At 58.3% G+C, this 24,094-nt stretch overlaps 2 protein-coding genes across 2 annotated transcripts; both read left to right on the forward strand.

Moving 5' to 3' along the window:
- The first annotated feature begins 20 nt into the window (after positions 1 to 20).
- On the forward strand, positions 21 to 3,755 carry ZPR1 (ZPR1 zinc finger). The gene is made up of 14 exons (XM_032133774.1): positions 21 to 206; positions 667 to 828; positions 981 to 1,071; positions 1,164 to 1,234; positions 1,446 to 1,532; positions 1,609 to 1,731; positions 1,803 to 1,856; positions 1,943 to 2,009; positions 2,227 to 2,297; positions 2,547 to 2,636; positions 2,742 to 2,852; positions 2,946 to 3,032; positions 3,130 to 3,195; positions 3,417 to 3,755. Exons 1-14 carry the CDS (start codon positions 54 to 56, stop codon positions 3,549 to 3,551), a joined length of 1,368 nt encoding a protein of 455 aa, XP_031989665.1. The 5' UTR covers positions 21 to 53; the 3' UTR covers positions 3,552 to 3,755.
- A 392-nt stretch (positions 3,756 to 4,147) lies between these two features.
- On the forward strand, positions 4,148 to 12,770 carry BUD13 (BUD13 homolog). The gene is made up of 11 exons (XM_032133826.1): positions 4,148 to 4,344; positions 4,550 to 4,643; positions 5,013 to 5,097; positions 5,256 to 5,313; positions 5,754 to 6,655; positions 6,948 to 7,042; positions 7,221 to 7,329; positions 7,760 to 7,898; positions 8,175 to 8,356; positions 8,702 to 8,783; positions 9,094 to 12,770. The coding sequence occupies exons 1-11, from the start codon at positions 4,223 to 4,225 to the stop codon at positions 9,185 to 9,187; spliced, it is 1,962 nt and encodes a 653-aa protein (XP_031989717.1). The 5' UTR covers positions 4,148 to 4,222; the 3' UTR covers positions 9,188 to 12,770.
- The last annotated feature ends 11,324 nt before the right edge of the window (positions 12,771 to 24,094 follow it).

The raw sequence follows: 24,094 nt of genomic DNA on the forward strand, positions 1-24,094 counted from the left end.
CCCGCGTGACCTGTGCGTCATCACCCCGCGCCGCCACGTGACGCGCCACCATCATGTCGGCGCTGGGGGCCATGGAGGCGGCGGCGGGGCCGGGGCCGGGGCCGGGCGCGGGGCCCGGGGGATCCCTGTTCCGACCCCTCAGCGCCGAGGACGGCGAGCAGCAGCCCGCAGAGATCGAGTCCCTGTGCATGAATTGCTTCCGCAACGTGAGGGGCCCCGGGGGCCGGGCAGCAGCGCCCACGGGGATTGAGGGCGAGAGCAGGACAGGGGTGTGCGGGGGTCAGGGTGGGCACAGGGGTCTGTGGGGGCCAAGGAGGGCGTGCAGGAGTCTGGGGGGTTCAGGGAGGGGCTGTAGGGGCCTGTGGGGGTCAGGGGACACACACCAGGACGGGGGGGCTCCAGTGGTCGGGGGGAGGAGCGGGACAGGGGTCGGTGGGAGGTACAGAGGTCTGGGGGGCGATGAGGGGCAGGAGCGGGGAAGGACCCGCCGGGGGCCGCAGCTGGTGTTGGAGTGGGGGGCACTAGTGGGGTCAGGAGGGCGTTTCGAGGAGGTTTGGGGGGCAGCAGCGGTGGGGGCGGGGGGCTGCCCGTGCTGGGAGGTGCTGTCAGGGCCCCGGGCGCCATCGCCCCTGGCTCGGGTTCCCACGAGGCCCCTCGCTGCCGCAGGGAGTGACGCGGCTCCTGCTCACCAGGATCCCCTTCTTCAAAGAGATCATCGTCAGCTCCTTCTCCTGCGACAGCTGCTCCTGGTCCAACACGGAGATCCAGTCAGCGGGCAGGATCCAGGAGCAGGGTGTGCGCTACACCCTGGCCGTCGCCTCCCGCCAGGTGGGCAGGACCTCCCCGCTCTGTTCCAGGCCCAAAATGTGCCCAGTCCAAAGGGAAGGGGGGCTGGAGCCAGCACCACGCTGGGACCCCCGTGTGTGGGAGCCCCTGGATCTATTGGGGATCCTGAGGCTGCTCTCCGGCTGTGTGTGCAGGACATGAACAGGGAGGTGGTGAAGACCGACTGTGCCTCAGCTCGAATTCCAGAGCTGGACTTTGAGATCCCTGCCTTCAGCCAGAAGGGAGGTGGGTAAATGGGAGCAGTTTGTGTGGGGGCTCCCGGGTGCCGCTGGGCTGTGGTAACAACGTTGTCACCTCTGTGTCCTTCCCTTGCCAAGTCCTCACCACCATCGAGGGCATCATTGACAGAGCTGTGGCAGGCCTGGAGCAGGACCAGCCCGCCCGCAGGGTAAGGGGAAGCTCCTCAGGGATGGCAAATGTTTGGCATGTCCATCCCCTGCCCCGTGGTGCCACACAGGGCTGGTGGGGAGAGCGCTGGGGCTCTGCTTTGTGCCGTGGTCACCTCTGTCAGCAGCTCTGGGCTGCCCCTGCAGCAGCTGAATCCCATCTGGGGGTGTTCTCTATTTCCAACGATTCTGCGATTCCGTGTCCTCTTCCAGGCGACCGACAAGGAGGTGGCCAGGAAAATAGACGAGTTCATTGGGAAACTGAGGCAGCTGAAAGAAGTCAATTCCCCCTTCACCTTTGTGAGTGCTCATGGAAGGGCAGCCCTGACTGGGTGAGGGGTGCAGGACGGCTCCCTCAGGCCCCCTTCTCCCGCAGATCCTCGACGATCCCTCCGGGAACAGCTTTGTGGAGAACCCCCACGCGCCGCAGAGGGACGAGGCTCTGGTGGTCACTCACTACAGGAGGAGCCCCCAGCAGTCTGCTCTGCTGGGACTGGAGGTGACTGGGATCAATCCTGCCTCCCTGGGGGACCCCAAACCGGGGAACAGGAGTTAATGCTTCCCTTGCAGGGAGAGGAGGTGGATGCAAAGCCGCGGGATGCTGCCGAGGACCTGAGGGATGAGGTGGGTGATGCTGCAGTGCTGAGGGACACCCAGGACAGCTGCCCTGGGCTGGCTGGGACATTCTGGCTGCCCTTTCCCTCCCCCAGGTCCTGCAGTTCAACACCAACTGCCCCGAGTGCAACGCCCCGGCCAGCACCAACATGAAGTTAGTGCGTATCCTTCAAGGGTGGGCACGGGCCGGGGGCTGCACCGGGGGGTGACGGGCACTGCACAGCCCTGGGCCCTCCCTGCTGCACCATGGGCCCGAGTAAGTTCTCTCAAGCAGGGCCTGTTGGGGTGCTGGGCTGTCTCAGGGCTGCTCACAACTCCCAGTGAGCTCCTGCCATCCCTTGGCTGCTGCTTCGAGGTTTTCCTTGACTCCCTGCTCCAGAAATCCCACACTTTAAGGAAGTGATTATCATGGCCACCAACTGTGACTCCTGTGGGCACAGGACCAACGAGGTGAGCTGGAAAGAGGGCAGAGGGGAAGGGAGTGGTGTTCTGTGCCTTTGCCCCTCAGCTCTGCTTCCCGATGGGGCTGTTTGGGAGGGAAACTGGATTTGGGGGCACTGTCAGGAGGTGCTTTATGCTGGGTGGTGAGGCCACGGTCCCAGGTTTGGAGTGGCCTCTGGGCTGCTGGGACAAACCCTGCTAAAGCATCGTGGTGTGAGCTGAGTGTGAACAGTGGAGCTCACTGCCGGGTGCTCCCAGGTGAAGTCTGGAGGAGCCATTGAACCGCGAGGCACCAGGATCACCCTCCGCATTACGGACCCTTCCGACATGACCAGGGATATCCTGAAGGTGCAGTGCCCTGGGGACCTGCCCCGTCCTCCTGTGGAGGGTGTGGGGAGTCCAGGGGGGCCCAGCCCTCCCTGCGTGGAGCTCACGGGGTGCTCACCTTTGCAGTCGGAGACGTGCAGCGTGGAGATCCCAGAGCTGGAGTTTGAGCTGGGCATGGGAGCGCTGGGGGGGAAGTTCACCACGCTGGAGGGGCTGCTGAAGGACATCCGTGACCTGGTGAGGGGCCCTGGGCCAGCCTGGGGGGCTCAGCCCCCTCCCCTCCTCTTTGTGCTGGCTAGGGGGGCCTGGCTGCCTTACCTGCCCTTCCAGGTGGAGAAGAACCCCTTCACTCTGGGAGACAGCTCCACACCCAGCAGGACAGGGAAGCTGCAGGAGTTCATTGGGAAGCTGCAGGACGTGAGTTTACCCTGGATTTTCCGTGCTCTGTGCTGGTGCCAGCAGCGCTGAAGGATTAGCAAGAGCCTTAATGGCTGGACTTGCTCTGTTCCCGCAGATCATAGAGGGGAAGACCCAGGCTCACGTCATCATGGATGACCCTGCAGGCAACAGTTACCTCCAGGTACAGCCTTGGGCCCTCGGGATGTGCTCCCTGAGCAATTGGAGGGATTTTATTTCCCTGGAACATGTTGTGGGTAGGGTTCCCGTTGGAGCTCGGGCACGAGCTGCAGGTTGCTGCAGGCTCTGTCCAGCGCAGGGAAAGCACTGCTGGCTTGGTGGGGGCTCTGCCTGGGCGCTGCCCGTGGGAAGAGGGCAGGGCAGGAGCTTTCCCTGTCCCCACAGAACGTGTACGCCCCGGAGGAGGACCCGGAGCTGCGCGTGCAGCGCTACGAGCGCACCTTTGAGCAGAACGAAGAGCTGGGCCTGAACGACATGAGAACAGAGGGCTACGAGACAGAGGTGGCCTCGGGCCGGTAGCGGGGGCAGCGCAGCCCTCCCAGCCCGCTTCCCCAGCTGCCGCAGGGACCGGGACTTGTGTGGGACCAGGACTCTGCTCGCCTTCCCGCGGCCAGGGCAGCGGGGCTGGGCCTCAGGGCCCCCCCTGGGGGGAGGTGTCGATGTGCCGGGGCCGGGGGGTGGAAGCGGAGGCGGTTCCCCAATAAAGCTGTTGCTGGCTCCGTGTCCCGCCCTTCCTGCCGCCGCCGCCGCCGCCCCGTCCGTGCCCTCAGCCGCTGCTCCGTCCGTGCCCTCAGCCGCTGCTCCGTCCGTGCCCTCAGCCGCCCCGTCCGTGCCCTCAGCCGCCGCTCGGCCCCGCCCCGTCCGTGCCCTCAGCCGCCGCTCCGTCCGTGCCCTCAGCCCCTGCCGCCGCCCCGTCCGTGCCCTCAGCCGCCGCCGCTCGGCCCCGCCCCGTCCGTGCCCTCAGCCGCCGCCGCTCGGCCCCGCCCCGTCCGTGCCCTCAGCCGCCGCCGCTCGGCCCCGCCCCGTCCGTGCCCTCAGCCGCCGCCGCTCGGCCCCGCCCCGTCCGTGCCCTCAGCCGCCGCTCGGCCCCGCCCCCATCCCCGCGCGTGCCTGGCTCCGCCCCCCGCCCTTCCCGCCGCGCGCAGGCCCCGCCCCTTCCTGCCGGCGCCGGGGTTTTGCGTCACAGCGCGATGGCGGCGCCGGGGGTGTCGAAGGCCGAGTACCTGCGGCGGTACCTGAGCGGCCCCGCCGAGCCCGCCCAGCCCCGCCGCCGCCGCAAGAAGAAGCCGCCGGGCGGCACCGGCAGAGCCGGGTGAGTCTCGGGGAAGCGGGCGGCAGGCGCGACTCTCCCTGGTGCCTGGGCATGGGATCTCCTCCGCGCCCATCTCCCCGAAATCCCTTCTCAAAACCCTCCCTCCGAGCCCCTCCCCGGGGCCGGGAGGCTCCCGGGGGCTCCGCCGCCGCAGATCCCCCCGTTCCTGACGGGTGCTGACGGCAGCGCCTCTCTGCGCTCCCAGGATGCGGATCGTGGATGACGATGTGAGCTGGAGCAGCATCGCCGCCGCCCCGGAGAAGGAGGAGGAGGAGGAGGACGAAGGGGACATGCCTGTGGTGAGCGGCGAGTCCCGTTACACGCGGTCTCACACCCTAAATCGGTTCTTAGGTCACCTCGTGTCTCCCTCTGGGAAGAACTTGGCAAAGCCCCTCTCCCTGCCCTGTCTGTTGGTGGGTTCTGCCTCAGCCATGGGTGAGATTCCTGCTCGGGGCTCTGGAGGGATGAGTGAGCTCCCTGCGGGTCAAAGCAGCCTGTTCTTTATGTGCCTGTGTGTTCCAAGGGCCAGCACGGTGGTTCTGTGCTCCAAACCAGCTGCTGGAACAAGGCAGAGGGACTGGGATTGCTGGGCTGAAGTGGATGTGCTAGGAGGGAGGTGGGAGTTGTGCCTTTTGGTAAGGCCCTGTTGTTCGGTGTGGTGTCCTCAGGTGGCAGAGTTCGTTGATGAGCGCCCCGATGAAGTGAAGCTCATGGAGGAGTTCCGAACAAACTCCAAATGGAAGCTGTTAGGAGGTGAGAGCAGCCCCTTCCCTCACTCTCTAGTGTTTGGCTTCTCCAAACAATGATGCAAGTTAAAAGTAATACCAGCTAAAAAACAATCCTTGAGATGCTGGGGGGCTGCTGAGCTGTGCAGAGCCCTACCAACGGTGATCCCGATTGTTTTCCTTCAGACCAGAATGAGGACTCACAGAGTTCGGATATTTCGGGACCTGCCAAGTCTGCCACGAGGTATGGGGGCTCCAACCAGGAATTCTGCTCCTGGTTCACTCTGGTTTTCAGGTTTGACTGTCTGGTTCTGTGCTTTCCAAGTGCTTTGCTGGGAAATGTGGCCGCTTGTGGACAACTTTCCCTTCTGGATACCCCCTGCTTGGGGTGGGGGACTGGCAGCTCTATGTGTTTGTGTCACTGCCAGGGAGGTCAGGGTGATGGTCCTTGTCAGTTTGAATGATGGTGAGGGTGGAGACTTTAAAATTCCAGCTCTGCTGGGATCCAGGCTGCCTTGGCGGGTTTCTGGGATGTGCTCTGGGAAGGCTGTGGCTCAGTGCTGCGGGTCAGGGGTGCAGAACCCAAATGAATCCACGTTCACAAAGCCGTTCCCAGCCTTGACCAGCTCTGTGGGTTCCCCAAACAAAAAGGGATCTCACTGTCACTTTTCTCTGTCCTCGCAGGCGGCAGCGCCACGACTCTCCAGAGCCCTCACCCCCGGGAGGGAAACACAACGGCTCCTTGGACCTCTCACCCCCAAGACGGCAGCGTCACGACACCCCTGACCCTTCACCTCCCAGGAGACGGCGTCACGACACCCCTGACCCGTCCCCTCCCAGGAGACAGCGTCACGATACACCAGACTCATCACCTCCCAAAAGGCAGCGTCGTGACACCCCAGATCTGTCACCTCCCAGGAGACGGCAGCGTCACGACACTCCTGACCCTTCACCTCCCAGGAGACGGCGCCATGATACACCAGACTCATCACCTCCCAAAAGGCAGCGTCACGACACCCCCGACCCTTCACCTCCCCGGCGGCAGCGCTGTGACACCCCTGATCCGTCACCTCCCAGGAGACGGCAGCGTCATGACACCCCTGACCCATCCCCTCCCAGAAGGCGACGTCCTGGCACCCCAGATCCGTCACCTCCCCGGCGGCGGCAGCGTCACAACACTCCTGACCCATCTGCACCTCGGCGTCAGCGTCACGACACCCCAGACTTGCCACCTCCCAGGAGACAGCGTCGTGACACCCCAGATCCATCGCCTCCCAGGAGACAGCGTCACGACACCCCAGATCCATCCCCTCCCAGGAGACAGCGTCGTGACACCCCAGATCCATCCCCTCCCAGGAGACAGCGTCACGACACCCCAGATCCATCACCTCCCAGGAGACAGCGTCGTGACACCCCAGATCCATCACCTCCCAGGAGACGGCGTCACGACACCCCTGACCTGTCCCCTCCCAGGAGACGGCGTCATGACACCCCTGACCTGTCTCCTCCCCGGCAGCAGCATCCGGATTTGTCACCTCGGAGAGAGAAGCCGGGGTCCCCGAGTGGGAAAAAGAGCCGAAGGAAAGGTGAGTGTCCCACGCTGTGTCCCCTGTGCCTGGGGCATTCCCCTGATTCTGTGCCACACTGCCACAGGTGAGTGCTGTGGGCTGGTGCTCCGTTGGCACAGCTGGCAGTGGCAGGTGCCCATCCCTGTAGGCACAGCTGGATCTTGTCATTCTGGCTGTTCACAGCTGGGCAGGAGTTAACCCAAGCTGGAATGCCTCTGCTGCAGCCTGGGCCGTGTCCACAGCGATTCCCTGAGCGTGATTGTCTCAGAGGGAATCAGCAAATCCTCACTCTCTGATTTATCTCCTCCAGGACGGACTTCGCCTGCTGGAAGGGACCAGCACAGGTCACGGAGTCCCCCGGAGCACTCCCCACATCGCCAGGACACCAAGGGCTCTCCCAAGAAGGTAAAGGTTGCCTCTTTCTCTTCCAGCTGTGGAAGTCCAATGACTGACAAATCGGGGAAGTTTTCATACAAGTGGCTCTAACAGGGCCGTCCCTGTGGTTTGGGTCACCCCTCGTTCTGCCTTCCCTGGCTGCCCCGCTCTCAGCCAGCTGCAAACGTGGGATCTGTGTGCTTTGCAGGCTAACACGATGTCATCCGGGGCCAAAGCTGGGCTGGTGTCGGCCGACGTGCTGCGGAGGGAGAAGCAGGAGCTCCAGAAGCACGAGAGGAGCACCAAGCACCTGGAAGGTGGGAGTGTGGGAACACAGCCTGAGCCCCAGCCCGAGCCCCAGCTCCCCTTCTCCTCTGCTCTGCCAGGCCCTGGCGCTGGGATGCTGGTGGGGAACATCCCTGTGGAGCTGCAGCTGGACGTGCTGCTGGCAGCCTTGGCTGGGGTCACTGTTCCACATGGGGATTTCAGAGCAACGCCAGGGAAATCACAGGGAGTGTGAAATGCTTTTCCTCTGTGAGTCTGAAGGAGCTGCTAGATAATCAGAGAGCTCAGGATCTGTGTAGGGCAGCAGGGAAAAGCACGAGCTGAGATCCTGCCTGGCTTTGGGTGACAGGCTCTTTGAGAGACTAGGACAAGCAAAAGGAAAGTCACAGTTAGAGTCATTGAATTGTTTGGAGGTGATAAAATGTTCCAAAATGTGTGACTCGAGACATCTGTCCCCCGCAGAGGAATCCCGGAACGCTCAGACCGTGTTCCGAGACAAGTCCGGCCGCAAGAGGAACCTGGCCCAGGAGCAGCTGGAGCAGAGGCTGAAGGCTGAGGCAGAGTCCAAGAGAGAAGAGCAGTATGCCAAGTGGGGAAAAGGGTGAGTAAGGGGCCCTTAAGCACAGTCCCTGGGCCTCCCATCTCCTGGTTTTAGCTTGGATCTGCTGCCAGACTGGTGGTGTTGCATTTCCCTTCATTCTGAGGTTGAGCCTGGGACCAGCGTGTGTTCCACGTGTCTCAGAACCCCCTCCTTTGCTGGAGGTGCATTGGGAATGCTGCACAGGCAGTGGGAGTTCAGGGGTGTGACCCATCCTGCAAATTGAACAAGTGCCAGGGAATGATGGCTTGGGTTTGGGTGACACTGGGTGTTTTCCAGGCTGGCACAGGAGAGGCAGCAGCAGCAGAATGTGGAGGATGCAATCAAGGAGATGCAGAAGCCCTTGGCCCGTTACATCGATGATCAGGACCTGGATCGAATGCTAAGGGAACAGGAGAGGGAAGGAGACCCCATGGCTGCTCTCATCAAGAAGAGGAAGGCCAAGGAGAACAAGGAAAAAGGTTTGGCTCTGGAATGACACCTGTGTGTGGTTTAAGGCCTCAGCAGTGCAGAAATGCAGCTGCTGTTCAGTACATCGCCAAAGGCTGCTGTGTCCTGGGGGTTTCCTGGAGTCTCTGGAGTTACTGGCTTGTTACCAGTAACAGTTACCATTAGGTGTTAGCTGGGACGGTGGGGCCTGGTGACTGAAAACTCAGCAGTGTGTCCAAGTGAGCCTTTGGCAGCTGTAGCTGGCTGTCAGGAGCCTGGGCTCTCTGCCTGTACCTAGCTGCAGATACCTCCTGGGTGGGCGAGGATGTGACCACCTGGCTGTGCTGAAAACGGCTGTTCTGCTCTTTCTGTTCCAGAAAAACCCAGGTACAAGGGACCAGCACCTCCACTCAACAGGTTTAACATCTGGCCTGGGCACCGCTGGGACGGCGTGGACAGGTACTTGTTCCTGGTGGAATAACAGCAAAAACAAAGGGGTTTTGCTTCGGGGAGCTCACAGTGTAAAGGTTCCCAGTTATGGGATGAGTGAGGTTGTGTTGGCAGTTGGGTTAAGTTACAAATGGGTGATGGGACCGAAGGGACAAGGGGATGTGAGGGACTTGGGAGGCATCAGCTGTTGGTAACCACAGATCAAGATGGAAACTGAGCCAGAGTAAATTAGTGGAAAACTTGCAGCGTCTCTAGGAGGTTTTGTGGCTTCAGAAGAGCTCCTGCCCAGCAGCTCCTGTCACTGGGTGTCCCTTTGCAGGTCCAACGGGTTCGAGCAGCAGCGCTTCGCCCGCATTGCCAACAAGAAGGCGGTGCAGGAGCTCGCCTACAAGTGGAGCGTCGAGGACATGTAGGTGAGAGCTCCTGGAGTGACCCACAGACACCACCCGCGGCCAGAGCCGTGAGGAATGGCCTGCTCTCTCTGGAACAAGCCCTGTCCTCGGCATTCAGCATCCCCCTGGACCGTTTTCCGAGAGGCAAGGCTGGATCTTCCTGTCAGCCAGAGCCTCCAGCTCTCTGGGGAGGCCACTGGGTTCTCGTTTGTTTTCTAACAAACTTTTGTTCTATGCCAAATGCTGTGACCTCTGAGGGCAGTTCCGAGTCTTCAGGTGTCCTAAATCTCAGGTGAAAATCTGCTGAATGCTTGGGCTTGGGCGAATTACCCTCATGCAGTCGGTCAGTCTGCTCCAGAGCTCAGGTTAAGTTTAACTTTGAACTTCTGTTAAGTTTATGTAGTTACTGTGCCCTGTAGATCCCAGAGTCACCAACGTGCAGGGAAGTTCAAACTCAGCTTCTCCTGACCCTGTTCAAACAGGAAACTGAGCAGGGAATGCTCTGGCACTGGAAGAGCGACCTGCAGTGCTGCGTTGGGCACCAAGATCTTCAGGAGCCTCAGCAATTCTTCAGGGGTCCATTTCTAGTGGAAGTAAATGAGTGGAGAATTAGGACTTAAGACCTGGAATTGCTTCCCTCATAGTTTGGAGCTGCTGGTCCCACCAGACCCCTCTGGATTTGGTGCTGATCTCGGCACTTCCCCCACGCTGCTGCCTGGGGCTCACTCCAGTGGGAAGTGTAACAACCCTTCTCCTGTGATCAGATTTGTCAGTCTCAGAGCTGGGGGCTGCGCAGAGCTTCCCTTAATCCCTGTGTGCCAGAAAGCACTTGTGGAAATAAATACAGTTGTTCTTGTTGAGGTCCCAGGGAGCAGGGATGAAATTCAGGCAGCAGTTTCCATGGAGATGCCTTGGCTGCAGCAGTGGGCAGGGGCAGGGCAGGATCGCTCTTTTCAGGGATTTTCCAGTTCTGGGGTTGCTGTGGGTGGGGGGGATAGCAGCAAAGTCTTCTCTGGAGTGCCAGACTCTTGGGACTTCCCCTGTTTTTTATCCCTGTGCAACATTTCCAGCAGCCCTGGAATCGGTGTGTTCACCTGTAAATAACACCTTTCTTTTTTTACTTGATTCTGCGTGGTGGTGGTGGTTTTTCCAAGGCGGGTAATCCATTCCCAGCCCTGTTGCACCTGCTGGGCAGGGAGGTGGTTTGGGAGTGGGGGGTGGTGGTGTGAGGTGGCAGCGCATTTCCAGCCTGCTCTCAGCCAGGTGCTCCCAGTTGTGCTTCCCCCTTCTGTCACCAAGGCCCTGTTTCATTTCCCCCTGTAACCTGAGGCAGCTGCGGCCTCGACAAGTGCAGTTCCACTTGACACACTCGTTTTTGCTCTCACTTAATCTGAGTGCTGCTGGAGATGTAAAGAACCTGCTGTGGAATGATTGGATTCGCTCTCCTGAGCAGAGTTGGATGCCGGTACCTTCCTCACCTGCTTGGTGACAGTGGCTGCTCTCGCAGAGCCACAGATGCCAGCAGCTGGCTCGTGTCACAGTCGGGACTGTAAGCTGCTCTTAAGGAGGCAAAGCACTTTCAATGCTGGTACTAAACAAAATGCTGTGCCTAGGGCCTGAAAACGGCATCAGGTTCTGCTCTTGCAGCTGATTTTGAAGGCTGGGGTTTTAAAATTTTAGAGGTACTACCCTGGAGACCTCCTCATTCATCACAAAGCTGGATTTATACATCTGTTATTTGTTCATTACTAGATATTTTATTTTTAAGAGATACCCGTGAGGGTGAGGAGGGGCTCAGGTGATGAACACCTCCCTCCCTGCTCCCATCCCCATGTGCTGCCTGGGGAGAAGGGAGTCAGGTTTGTCCCTGTGTCCTTGTTCTGCATCCCACATCTCCTGTCCCAGCTGTGGCCTTGTCTGAGCAGTTCTGGCAGCAAAGCAATTGGAAAACGCTGCGGGATCCTCTGGGATGAGCAGGGTGATGGAGATGGAGCAGTGACACCAGGACTGGATCTCTTCATTAGTGGTTCTGGAAGGGCAGAGCCCCGGTCTTGGCATCGAGCAGCAACTTTGATTAGCTTTAACCCAAAAAAATGAATATTAAAATCTTAATTTAATTTAAACCACTGTCATTCACAGTCATGGCAAACAGCGAGCAGAGTAATTATTATGCAAATGAGACAGATAGAAAAATGATTAATAATTGCGCAAATTAAAAATGATTGTAAACATCCTGTGACTGGTGATAAGTCGGGGAGGAGCGTGCGGGGGAGGCAGTGGGGCTCAGCCACCTCCTGCATCCCGATTTCCTCATTAGTGAGATCAGCAAACGAGGAGCCCAGTGGTGCTTGGGGGAGGCTGGGCTGGGCTCAGAATCTGCTCCAGCTCGTCTTTACTGTGAGAAAAGCTGGGTTTAAGCCATTTCCCTCCTTTTTGGAGTCCCTGTGCTCCTCCCACTGCCTGTGTCCCCCTCTGGAGTCTGTCAGGGGATCCCAGCAGTGTTTCCTGTACCTGCTAATGACCCTCGGAGCTCCCCCCAACAATTACCCAGCTGATTTGTCTGGTGTTTCACTGCTCAAATTACACAGCCATATTTTTTCCCCATGTTCCTTTGACATTTTTGCTGGGGAGCAGGGTAATTCCAGTCCCAGGCTCTCGCTGGCTCCTGGGCTTGCATGGGCCCTGCTCATGTCAAGGACAAGCAATTAAGCCTGGCCTCGCGCAGCGTAATTAGATTTTTGTTGATGAGCTCATGGTAATGTGTTTAGCTCAGATTAAGAGCTTAATTCCTGGGGTGTGATACTGCCTGTCCTGGGAGCGCTGTGCCCATGGGAAGGGTGGCCCTGGGAGGGGACCCTCGGCCACCCTTGCCTGTCCTGTTCCCTGTCCCCTCGAAGGTGAGTGTGGCCTCTCCCCTCACCTCTTGGCTGTTGTTTTTTTAACAGCTCCTGCAAAGTGGGTTTTGGCAGTGTTGTGTTACTGCTCCGTTTCCCGCTGAGTTCTATTATTTTTTAATTAAAAAGAGCCTGAGATTTGTCATTTAATGTCTCTCTAACCGGCAGCGGCTCCAGGTCGCGGGTGCTCAGCAGAGCTGGTGCTCCCTAAATCATCCCGGGCTTCCAGCATGGAGCACCTGGGCATGGGGACACAGCGGGGTCCCCCCAGGGCACAGACACCCCCAGTGCTTTTTGGGGGAGAGGAGTTTTTCCTGGCGACTCCATCCCACAGCGGGGCTGGGAACGAGAATCCCCGAGACTGGCAGGTTAGTGATTGTATATGCATATGTGCACTTTCCCTAATTATGGAATAATTAGGGACACGCAGAGATAAAAATTACTAATAATATTTACTCTAGACTCTATTTTTTTTCAATAACCTCTCTCTCTCTCTTCCTCCTTCACCGAGTCTTGGTGGAAATAACTTTGCAGATCCCAGTTAATGAATATTTGTAAATGCAAGAACATTCGGCGCCGGAATATCCAGAGGGCATCCTCTCTCTGCCTTGTAATTTTTTTTCAGCAGATATTTAATATTTATGGTTCCACAGCCTCGTGAATAAAGAGCCACCCGCAAACCCCCAGGAGCTCGGGGGCCGGGATATTTATGGCGCTTCCTCTTTCCTTTTCAATTACAAAGACACCTCACATAATTAAGTGCTAATAACCTTGTTAATCTAAAATTGATACTCTTTCTCCTGGCTATCTCTTAATAGAATTAAAAACAGATTAATAATCAAGGGTAGGAGACATCGCACGCGATTCAGGGAGAGGGGGCCACGCTCCGGCCCCTCCCGGTGCTCCCGGGAGCCACGCCAGGCTGGGATGGGCAGCGGCAGGAAAGAAGGGGCTGGCAGCGAGGCTGGTTTTCCCTCGTGCTCTTTACGCAGCTTAAATTTTTAAGACAAACAGCCATGTAACGCCGTCTCCTAATGAAACTGTTTTATGTTAATTAATTATGTATCAAGGCTCATTTTCATGCGCAGCCCAGCTCCACTTCCCCTCCGCCGAGCCTTTGATCTGTCAGAGGCTAAACGGGAGATAAATAATCAAATTGAGAAGCAGCCTGGATGGAAATAAACATGTTTTAGATGCGTTATCTGACGGGTAGAGCAAGGCCCTGGGTAATGGGGCTCAGGGTTCAGCCACGCTCGGCTGCACGCCTGGGGCATGGGAAGTTTCCAGTGCTCCTGCGGCCACCCCTGGGGACAGCACCGTGTCCCTGTTGTGGAATGGGGTCTCCCTAAGTGTCTGCTTGTCCTCCCTAGGAGCAGGAGGCTGCGGAGGACCCTCACTGCACTAAACTGATGAAGAATTAAAACTCTGCAGCATTTCTTTCTTCCAGCCTGTGGAAGATTCCGACAGCTCCAGGCCACGACCGCTCCGTGCCTGGGATAGTTGGGATGCTGGCAGTGGACACGGTTTCGGCATAATTTAACACAATCTCTCCCAATTTGTTACACCTAAGCGGAGGCAGATGTGCATCCATATTCATTTTGGAGGAACTTCAGGAATTATAACTTCATCAGCCAAGGCTTCCCAACACCGCAGCTGCAGCTCCTGTGGGGTGGAGGAGGTGAGGATGGCAGTGCCCGGAGCCTGGTCCCCTCAGCTGTGGGGACAGGGACTGCAGGGCTGGCAGGAGCGATGCCCACCTGCTCCGGGGATGCCCATGGCCACATCCCTGGAGACCTCGGCTGTTCCTGGGGCTGTGGCAGCGCTGGCCCAGGGCAGGACCCTCTGCCTGAGGGCACCTCCGCTCCCGGGGCCAGGTTGGTGCCCTGCTGTAAATCAGGTGTTGCTCCTCCAGTAAACACCCCACAGCAGGAATTCCAGATTATAACTGTGGAGTGCTTTACAGCCGTAATAACCCGGCAGTGTTCTGGCCCGTGTGTAATTAGCAGCTAATGGATTTCTTCCATTTCTCTGCTGAAGGCAAAGAGGGCCCAGCTCCGAGCGCTGCAGCATCCGGGGCTCTGCCCACCCCCCGAGGGACCCCCTTCCGATGAGGACATCGATGAGGGACTGGGAGAGCCCTGGGGAGCAATGCTGGCAGCGGGGATGCCACTGCAGCAGGAACTGGAGCTCCTGGCTGCGGCTCCAGCCCTAGCCTTCCTCATCCTCCCTCATCCCGCTCAGCACAAACAGCTCCTCGCCCCCGGCTGTGCTCCTGTTGGGATCCCAGCGAGGTTTATGCCTGGAGGTTGTTCAGTTAGAGGATTAGGAGGGAGTTTATTACATTGCAGCCGCTCTCCGGGGTGCGTGGATGGCGATGTGGTTGTTTTCTCTCCCGGAGCTGTGTCGGGACGTTGGCCACATCCAGCCCTGCTCAGTGAGGTCTCCAGCCTGGAGGAGAGGCCCGTTCCAGGCAGAGGACGTGGGAACACCGCATCCCTTCCTGGCCAGTGGATCTCCAGCGCTACAGGTGAGCCCCTGTGCCCTTCACCTGTGCCACAGGTGGGCAGCGAGGAGGGGGCAGCCGTGGGTGGCTTCCGTGGGACATCCCTGCGAATCTGTGCGAATCCAGCCCCAGGGACGGTGCCCAGCGGGAGCAGCCAGGGCTCTGGGCACGGCCACGCGTCCCCCTGAAGCCACCCAGCCCCGGGCAGCCCGGCCGTGCCTGCCACCACCCCGGCGTGTCCCGCTGCCGGGAGGCGAAGCCGAGCACGGAGCAATCAAAGGGAGCGCTCAGAGAGCCTCGTCCCCTCCAGTCTTGCCCCGGGCCTTGCCTTTGGGCTTCTGAAGGCTCTGCTCCAGCGGTGTCAGTTCTCATTAATCCACACATCAAAGCCGAAGCTGCCAAACATCCTTGGGAGGCTGCGGGGATTCCTCAGCAGCGTGGCAGGCGGGGAGGCAGAGGGGCAGGGGGGCTCGGGGCTGGCTGCTCAGGGCAGAGCAGGGTCCCTTGGGGCAGGTGGGGGCCTCTGACCCTCGGGCTTGTGCCCACAGAGCCCCGAGGGAGCTGCCAGGGGCTGCACAGGGAAGGTGTGGGATGTCCCTGGCCAAGGACATAGAACAACAGGACGTGGCACTCAGTGCTCTGGTCTGGTTGACAACGTGGTGATCGCTCAAAGGTTGGGTTTGATGGTCGTGGAGGTCTTTTCCAACCGAAACGATTCTGTGGTTCTGTGAAGGAAAGGCCCTCCTGCAGCAACATTTCCCATACGTCACGTGTGTGCAAGCAGGGAAAAGAGATTTAGCAAGAAAGCAGACACACACAGAAAGAGCAGAGAAGGTGCTGCTGCACTCTCGAGAGTGGGATTTGCCTGCCAAGGTCCTCTCCGTGCCACTGTCGCTGCAGACTGGGATTCCCTGCTCGGCTCTGGCATTGCTCAGCATCCTGCCAGTGAGCTAATCAGGTCAATGCATTTTTAACAGGGCATAGGAAATCTTTATATCTTTTGTCAGGCTCATTCTTCTCCCCCGTCTCTCTGTGGGGGCTGAATTATTTAATGCTGAATATCAAGCAGGGCCAGTTTCCCTGTGCTGGCTGCTGACGGTGCATTTTAGGGCTGCTGAGATTGGTAGGTGGCTGTGCTCTGAGCTGGGCCCAGGGGGAACCCATTGTAGCAGCAGATTACCTGCTTGCAGCCAGATTTATGGAATAACTGGGGTCCTTCCGGGCATCTGAATAAGCGGGATAGATTTGGAGGAGGGATGAGCAGCACCAGAACAGGTGCTCACAAATCACACCATTCCCTGTCTCCCTAATCCATCTCTGTGTGCAGCGAGAACATCAGCTGGAGTTTGGGTGTTGATTTCCACGCTGGGAAGGGCTGGGAGAGCAGAGCAGGGCACCAGGGGATCCAGCAGCCTCACCCCAGCAGCTCCTTGGTTTGGGCACCGTGGTGGGCAGGGATGGGGTGACAGGGAGCGTGTGACAGCGGGCACAGGTCGTGTGTGGCGAGGAGCACCCGTGGGCACACAAACACAAAGGGCTGGTTTGTGTATCGGGGTTTATCTTTCCCATTAATGGCTTTCTAAATTGGTGGCAGTGGAGCAAAAAACCCAATCTGAACTCGGAGCATGCATGATTACTATTGTAATAACCTTGGCTAATAAGAATATGATGTGGTGTTAGGCTGGGAAAGAAAACACATTTCTCATTAGCTTTTTGATTAATTACTCCACATAATTTCCTAGGGGGACATGCCTGGGACTGATTGCCTTTGCTTTTGACGCGTGGAAGTGGTTTACCTTAACTTAATAATTTTCTCGGTGACATTTTAATGGCAGGCCCCAATTAATCTCCAGTCACTGGGCAAAGGGCAGGCCCTCGCCTTCCCCTCACTCCTCTGGGGGTTCAGAGCACCCCCCTTGCCCACCCTTCTCTGGGACAGGGCAGAGGAGCTGCCTGGGGGTGAGTGGTAAGGTCAGGGTTGGGCAGCCATTGGCAGAGGTTTGGGCTCCAAGGTCCTGGTCCTCCATGCCCTGCCCCACACGTGATGCTTCGGCTTCTCAGGGCTTTAAATACCTGGGAATGCAACAGCTGTGCAGCCCCGTCCTCTCCCGGCACTGCCAGGGATCCAGCTGTTCCCAGGCATATGTTTACATGGCCTGGAAGCGACCGATTTCCTTCCGTGCGTTATAATATAAATATTTTACAGGAGCTAAAATATTCAACACTCGTTTGATGTTGCCACATGGAGTGGGATCAAATGAGGGTGGGAAGGAGGGGAAAACAGAGAGGGGAGCAAGGAGAGACTCATTTGTTTCCCTGCCTGGAAATGGAACGTTGCTGCATATTTCTGCATCAGGAAATTACCCAGAGCGGTGATCTCTGCGCGCTGCTCCAGGTGCTCGGCTGGTGCAGCTCCGCGCGGGGCCGTGGCTGATGTGGCTGCGGGGGTGGGACTGTCCCAGTGGCACATCCTGCACCTGGGATGTGCCCCCCACATCCCAGGTGCATCCGAAATCCGCCCTGCACTCTCCAGCTGAGCCCGTGCTCTACACCAGCATTAAAACATCGGCAGGTCCAACCAAGCTCTTACTAAATGGAATGTCAGGGTAATTCCAGGCCTTGCCCTGCTGTCCTGGCATTCCTGGGGCTGTTGCCTTGGTGCTGGGATGGAGGGATGTGGGATGTGGGTGGGCATGGCCGGGCTGCACCCCTGGGCATGCTCACCTGGGGCTGGTGCTGGCCAGGAGGAGAAGAGCCAGCAATATTTATGTTTCCATCCAAATTCTTGGATCAAAGCCAATACTTTAATCTGTTCAACAACATCTCAAGGATAAAAATGTTGCAGGCAAATCACAGGCCTAAATTGGTAATATATTTCTGCTTGTCAGTTGACAAATCACTTTACAAACCCCTTCTGCATCTTCCCACGGTCCCTGGGTGTGCTGGTTTGGGATGTGCCAGCCTTCATCTCTCTGTGTCCTGGTGTTTGTGCCACACTCCTCCTCAGGAGGGATGCGCTGGGAGGGTTTGGCAGCAGTTGGGGGAGTTGGGGCTTTGGTTTTCTTCCCGGCCCAAACCAGTGTTTCTCTCACTCACATTTTACTCCCCTTCACAGCCAGAGCATGGCTGGGGACGTGGCTGACTCCAGCCCACCGTGGTGATCACGGCACACCATCCCTGTGGATGCAGTCCAGATTCCAGTGGAGCAGCCGAGGAGTCCCTGCCAGACACGGCTCAGAGCAGAGGGATCCTGCAGAGAGACAGCACTCAGTGCCAAGGGGTTTTTCTGCCTTGACTTCTTTTTATTGAGTTTCTTTTTCTCTTCTTTCTCTCTCCTGGCCAGTGCCAGGCCGAGTTGATGAATTATCCCAATATATATTCTGTCTGGAAAGAAAACACATATCATATATATCTTTGACAAGTTATTATTCTTCCTTATCAGAATATGTGAGCATCCAGCCACGCCATAACTCACCCTCCGCGGCGCTCGTGGATCCAGGCGGGAGCAGCGCGGCAGCTCCGGCTGATCCCGAGTCCCCAGCTCGGCCCTGGCTGGGTGACCCCTGTTGGGATGCTCTGGGGTGGGGGGGGACAGGCAGGAAACCGCGTGCCTCCGCCTGCCAGCCGGGGAGAGGGCCTGGGCGGAGGTGAGAGCACCACGTCGAGCTAATTCAGCGCCTGCCTCACCTCCAGCTGATTGCTGCAAATTAAATTTCACGCCAATGAGCCGGAGGAGCCGGCGTGCGGCGCGGCAGCGCGGGGGGAGAGGGGCGGCCGGCGCGGGCAAGCTGCAGAGCTGGCACAGCCTCCTGCCCGGCTCGGGGGGCACACGGGGCCTGCCCATGCCCCTGTGCTGCTGTGGCCCCCGGTGCTGGCCCTGAGCCCCCCCCCACAGCCCGTGCTGCCCAGCGCCCCTCTGTCCGTGCCCCCTTCTGCCCCTACAGGGGCTGTGCCACGGGTTGGACAAAAATCAGTTCACAGATGAGTGAGCAAACATTTCTGGTTGTTCCTCCACGGAATGACAGCCTCAGGCTCTGGAATGAAGCCCAGCAGGAGACCCGCTCTGGTCCGCAGCGGGACGGCAGGGCACGGAGCCGGCCCCAGGGTGCTCGGGGTGCGGGGTGGGCTCTCCACAGGTGGGAGGAGTGGGATCCATCCAGGTGTGCTGTGCGTGCCTGGATGCAGAGCTGCGAGCAGCGGGAGTGCTCCCATCCCCACTGCCGTGCCTTTAATGTTGGACTTATTAAGATAATAACTGCTCCATCTCCGCCGGTTTGAAACATGATCTAATAGGAATCTTACAACAAAAGTTGCCAAGCAGCCAGGCCAGGATTTACTAATAGACTCCGAGCGTGCTGTAGCTGAGATGGAAATTAATTTAGTGATTAGGAGATTAATAAATGGAGCAGAGCATATCCTTTCCTTGAAAGGCCGGGAGGAAGCATTGGGATGTGGCATTCCCGTGGTGCCTTCATGGGATGTGTTCAACTCTTTAATCTCGATGCTTCCTTCCAGGCTCTGTGGCGAGGCTGCAGGAGAAGCTGCGCTGCCTCATTTTCTATTAAATCCCATCTTCTTCCCCAGGTGTTTGTTAGCATTCTTTTGTCTTCATAGACACCTGAGCCTGGCATTTGGGGAGAAAAATCCCGATCCACCCCCTTGCCTCCAACCCACCTGAAGCCGGGACAGTGGCAGCACTGGGAGCAGCGGCTTGCAGCCTGCCCCTCTTTATTGCTGTTGGTTCTGTTTAGCAGCAGCTGTGCATCCATATTTATTGAGGGGAAGGGAAGGAAAACTGTCGGTAATCCCAGGGAATTGAACATCTTGTAATTATCCGGGTAGCTCGGCTGGCGTGGGCGCACATGGGCTCCCAGGAGCGCAGCTCCCGAGTCCCAGCTCTGGGTCACCGTGGAGGGCAGACAGGAAAGGTGGGATGTTAAACATGCTCTGAGCATTGCAGGGGGAAAAGGGATTGATGCACAAGTCTGAGCCAGGAAAGGAGTGGGGAGCTGGTGGCCTCCTGCCTGGTGGCTCCTTGGCTGGGGTGAGGTGAGAGTTGCTTCCCTCCCCAAAATGGAGTTGGGACCAAAGGCTGGGGTGGGGGACAGTGAGTGACAGGGAATCTGTGCATTCCCTGCCTGTGCTTGGAGCAGTGGGAAGAGCGGGTGAGGTGGGAAGCAGGGGGGAGACACAAATGATTTGAGGGCACAAGGTGCCCCTGCACCCCGGGTACCTCTGGGCCAGGGGCAGGAAATGGAACCCAGGACATCAACAGAGCTGGCAGCTCCTCTCCGCTCGCATTTCCAGAGGGCAAAACGTGATCTCTTACAGATGCTGATAAGGCTTCTGAGCGAGGGCAGGAGTGCGAGATGAAGGGGATCGTGCGCGTGTGCGCGTTTCTTCTCCCTCGCTTTTTCTCTCCCCTCCTGTCTCCGGCACAGCCTTACAGGAAGAAAAGCTTGTGGGCATCTGTGCTTCGCCTCTGCCTTCCCTGGGGGCCATCAATATGCAGAGACTGTTACCTGGGCAGGGGCCCTTCCCTCTGTTCCATCAAGGTCACGGCAGGAGCTCCTGGCTGCCGAGGATGGTCCTGGAGCAGAGCAAGGATGCTTGGGCAGAACGTGCTGCCCTGGAGGAGCAGGAGGATTAGGATGGATTTGTGTTGGCTAGGGTTCATGCTGGTGGTGTTAGAGTGCAGCCAGGCTCCAGGAGCCACTCCCAAATCCATGGTGCAGTATTTTCCCAGTGGGAAATCCATCCTCCTGCCCTCAGGGAGTGTAGGTGGGTGGACACCATCCCTGCTGAGGACATGGTTTCTGTCCATCCCTGCTCCCCAGCTCCTGGCACTGGGATGAAGGCAAATATTTGGAGAACGGCAGAGCCTGGCTTGCTTCAGACAGAGCCGGCAGCCTCTCAGAGGCTGGGATTAATTTGAAGGAATTTACTGGTGGGGTTTGCGGCAGAGAGAACAGTTTGCTTATTTCACACTCGTATGGCCACCTGCTACGAACTGTTTGTTCAGTTTCAAATTCTTTAATTAAAATCAACATAAAACAGATTGAAAACATCCCAAGAAGGGGATGCTTGATTTGCTGGAGGATATTGCAGCAAACGAGCCAAAGCACTCAGAAGACACCGGATCACGGGAAGCGCCCTGGGTGGACACTCGGGTGTGCCTGGGCCACCAGCCTGGGGCTGGGGGCAGGTGGCCCTGGGGCATTTCAGCTTCATCACCGAGGCGGAGTGGACACGCTGCCTCCTTCTTTATCAGGATTCCCTTCCCGACGTGGCTGTCCTGGCAGTGCCTGGCGTGGTGGGCGCAGGCGCGTGGTGGAGGCTCAGCCCTTGGCGGAGCTGATCAGAGGCCTCCTCCAACAAACATCAAAGCTTCAATTAACAGGGGCCACGTGCGACCCTCTTGCAGAGCCCAGATAAGAATAGAAATTTCCCTTGGAAAATGGATTTTGTGTTTAGCTGCGTGTGCCGGGCGGTAAATGACCTGCTCCGCGCGGCACCGGAGAGGGGCCGGGGACAATTACGGTGCTCATTGGGAGCCGGTTATCTGAAGGAAACAGGCGCGCTGCTATTTAGCTGTCTAATATCCCAGTGGGAGGGGAGGCAGAATTAAAACCCGTCTCTTTTCAGAGCCATTTCAATCTGAAGGATTCTTCCTTTATGCGGTGGCTTTTCATTTCAAGGGGCTCCTTCCTCTCTCCCAGGCCCTTATTTGCGTGTGGCCGCTTGCAATGGAGAAGGACGGCGAGGGGAAGGAGGGCTTGGCTGGGTCTGCACCCCGACATGGAGCCTTGGGATGCTCGGGGAGCGGGAGCAGCCTCTCCGCGGATTCCTCCCGGCGCCGGCATCTCCCGCTCCCATCCCAGCGAAACAATAACAACCACGCGGTGCAGAAAGTTAATCCAGAGCCAGACGGGCGTTTTAATAACTGGAAAGGTTAAAACAAGCCCTCCCCGGCTGTGCGCGGGCTCCCACCAGCTCCCGCGCTCTGCGGGCCTGGGAGACCCAGAGCACCATGACTGTATTGATTCAATTATTCTCTACAATGTAATACTCTGCATTTGTGTGATAGCAACAAACAGAGTTGAAAGACATACAAAAATAAATGATCTGAAAGTTAATATGGCTGAATGAGCAGCTCTGAATGAGGGGAGAGCGCTTTGGTTTTACATTGTGGAATCAATGGTGTGCAGAACAATGTCCTCCCTTCCCCGGGGCCCCGGGGGCCCTGCCTCAATCGATCACTATGCAAATTAATTGAATTCATGAAACCTGCATTGCTGGGTAATTGATGCTTCTTATAATTACCTCTGAGTTATGAGCTTTTAGGGGATTTCATTGATCCCTGCTTGGGGACAGGGCCAGGGCAGTTTCTGGGGGTGAGGCTGAGGCACCGGGGCCTCGCTGGGATCCCTGGGTGTGACAACCACTGTCCAGAGCTGGTGGGTTTTCCAGAGCCTGGATGGTGTGGGGATGCAGCCCCTCGGGAAAGCACCTTCCACTCCTTGGGGACCAGAGGGATGCAGAGGTGACGGTGCCAGGTGCCACAGGAGCACGTGGCCGGGCTGGGCGTGCCTGGCTGGTGGATCGTGAGAGTGAACAGGTTGTATCCAAAGGAATAATAAGCTTATATAGCACATTATTTAAGAAAAAGGGACAGGCAATTGAGCTCTGCAGACTAATTAGATTAAATTGATGAGCTCATCAGTATTGTGTGTAATTAAGATCAGAGCTAATTGCAGCTGTTTGATGCCCTTCGTTACCCGAGGTGTCCCTTACCCGGCTGGTGGGAAGTGGCTGGGCTCCCTGGGCTCCTGCTCCCTCCAGGGAAGAGCAAGGGACATGTGGCTGTGCCCAGTTCATGCCGAGCTGGGGGCCAGGCAGGAGGGAATCTGGAGGTTTGGGCAAAGAGCTTTGTGCCAAAGGGAAAGAGCAAAGAGGAAGTGGGATGGGGTGGATGGAAAGTAAGAGAAGCAGAAGCCAGCCCAAGTTCCAAGGGAACTGCAGCCATTGCTTCCTCTGGAGGATGGATAGGGTTTATCCAGACGGACAGGGCTTCACAGGACAGACAGTTCTGGCTGTCGTGTGGTGGCTGGAGCGGCCTGGGTGCAGCTTTTATCCGTGCTCTTCCCTGTTTCCTATCCGATCTTTTCTCTTGCTCCTGCACCACCACCTCCTCCCCGCTTCTCTCCCTTTATCTTCCCACCTCGCTTCTCTCTCCCGCTGTCTCACCTGCCTCACCCTCCTGCTCCCCCTCCTGACTCGGGTTCTCTGCAGAACAGCTTTGTGCCCCTCCGGGCCCTCCACGGGCTCCATTCCCGGGCCCTCCGTCCAGCTTTGGGAAGGGGCTCCCACCCCGCCCCCCGCCGAGCCCCTCTGCGATGTTCCCCTCCCGGCTCAGCCGCCGCCCGCCCCGGCACTGCGCTCCCTCTGCTTCGGGCTCCTTGTCTCCGTCTCCAAGGTTACACCAACCGCTTCCCGCTCCTCTCCTGAGCTCCCAGCGGGATTTCCCGATGCTGTTCACCAGTTGGGTTTTGTTCCTCACGGCCTTTGCCAGTTCTCCCGCACCTTTCTGCATCCGGCCACTGTATCCGCCCTTGGAGAGCATCGCTTACACCTGGCTAAAGGGAAGGCAGGACTTTGCAGCACCCTCTCTCCAGAGAAATTCCCCCAGAACTCAGGGCTGAGCATCCAGGACCACTTCAGGGCATCCTGGCTGAGCTGGCGGCCCTCGGGGAGACCCCGGGCTGCTCCCCCGAGGCGGGATGTGTTCCCGCGGGGATTGCCTTCGGAGAGCTGCTCATCCTGGTGGGAATCCGGGCAGCTGGAGAACAAACGTGAACATACAGCACTTATTGCTGGCTGCGGTCGCAGCTGTGGGGGCAGGAGCAGGCTCAGCCCCGGACAGGAGCCCTGCGGTGCCTGTCCCCTCGCCACGGTGGGGCTCCCCAGGGCTAGAAAGGGGTTCGGAGTCCTTCCAGACCCCCCCGCAGCAGGTCCCCCCGCGGCACACCCCTTCAGGGCGAGCATTTAGAGTCACTGCCTCGAGATAATGTCAGGGAGGTTTAACTCTAATCCTTTCTGCGGGGCTTTTCGCTTCATACAGCCTGGAGAGTGAGTGGGGGTGGGGGAAGCAAGCAAACCCCAAACCCCTTCCCAGATGTACGAGCAGCCTGAAATATCTCTGGCTTCTCTCTCTGCAATAACTGGAGGGAACAGGAGCAGATGTTTATAGGTCACGCTGCTGGTTTTCCCTTTCTTTTCGACGAAGTGTTTATTTTTCTCCAGTTTCTCCTGCTAGCGGGGAGCCGCGTCGCAGTGTCCCCTTTCCGCGGGCAGCAGCACCGGCCACCAAACCCCGCAGGTACCGCGTCCGGCCGCCCCCAGTGCTGGAGGGGATGTCCCGGGCACAGCGGACCCCCGGCAGCGGTGCAGGGACGCAGAGCCCTGGGGGGACACTCGCGGAGGGGCTGCGCGGGTGGGCGAGCCCCGGGCTGTCCCCGCGGCGTGGACGGG

This window comes from Corvus moneduloides, chromosome 25 (genome assembly GCF_009650955.1).
Source record: "Corvus moneduloides isolate bCorMon1 chromosome 25, bCorMon1.pri, whole genome shotgun sequence".
Taxonomy (NCBI): domain Eukaryota; kingdom Metazoa; phylum Chordata; class Aves; order Passeriformes; family Corvidae; genus Corvus; species Corvus moneduloides.

Excerpts from the sequence above, each read along its gene's own strand:
- ZPR1 (XM_032133774.1), top strand. The coding sequence starts at position 54 with ATGTCGGCGCTGGGGGCCATGGAGGCGGCGGCGGGGCCGGGGCCGGGG. Across the intron at positions 207-666 it reads GCATGAATTGCTTCCGCAAC|GGAGTGACGCGGCTCCTGCT; the intron begins GTGAGGGGCCCC and ends TCGCTGCCGCAG. Across the intron at positions 2,853-2,945 it reads TGAAGGACATCCGTGACCTG|GTGGAGAAGAACCCCTTCAC; the intron begins GTGAGGGGCCCT and ends CTGCCCTTCCAG.
- BUD13 (XM_032133826.1), top strand. The coding sequence starts at position 4,223 with ATGGCGGCGCCGGGGGTGTCGAAGGCCGAGTACCTGCGGCGGTACCTG. Across the intron at positions 4,644-5,012 it reads ACGAAGGGGACATGCCTGTG|GTGGCAGAGTTCGTTGATGA; the intron begins GTGAGCGGCGAG and ends TGGTGTCCTCAG. Across the intron at positions 7,899-8,174 it reads TATGCCAAGTGGGGAAAAGG|GCTGGCACAGGAGAGGCAGC; the intron begins GTGAGTAAGGGG and ends GGTGTTTTCCAG.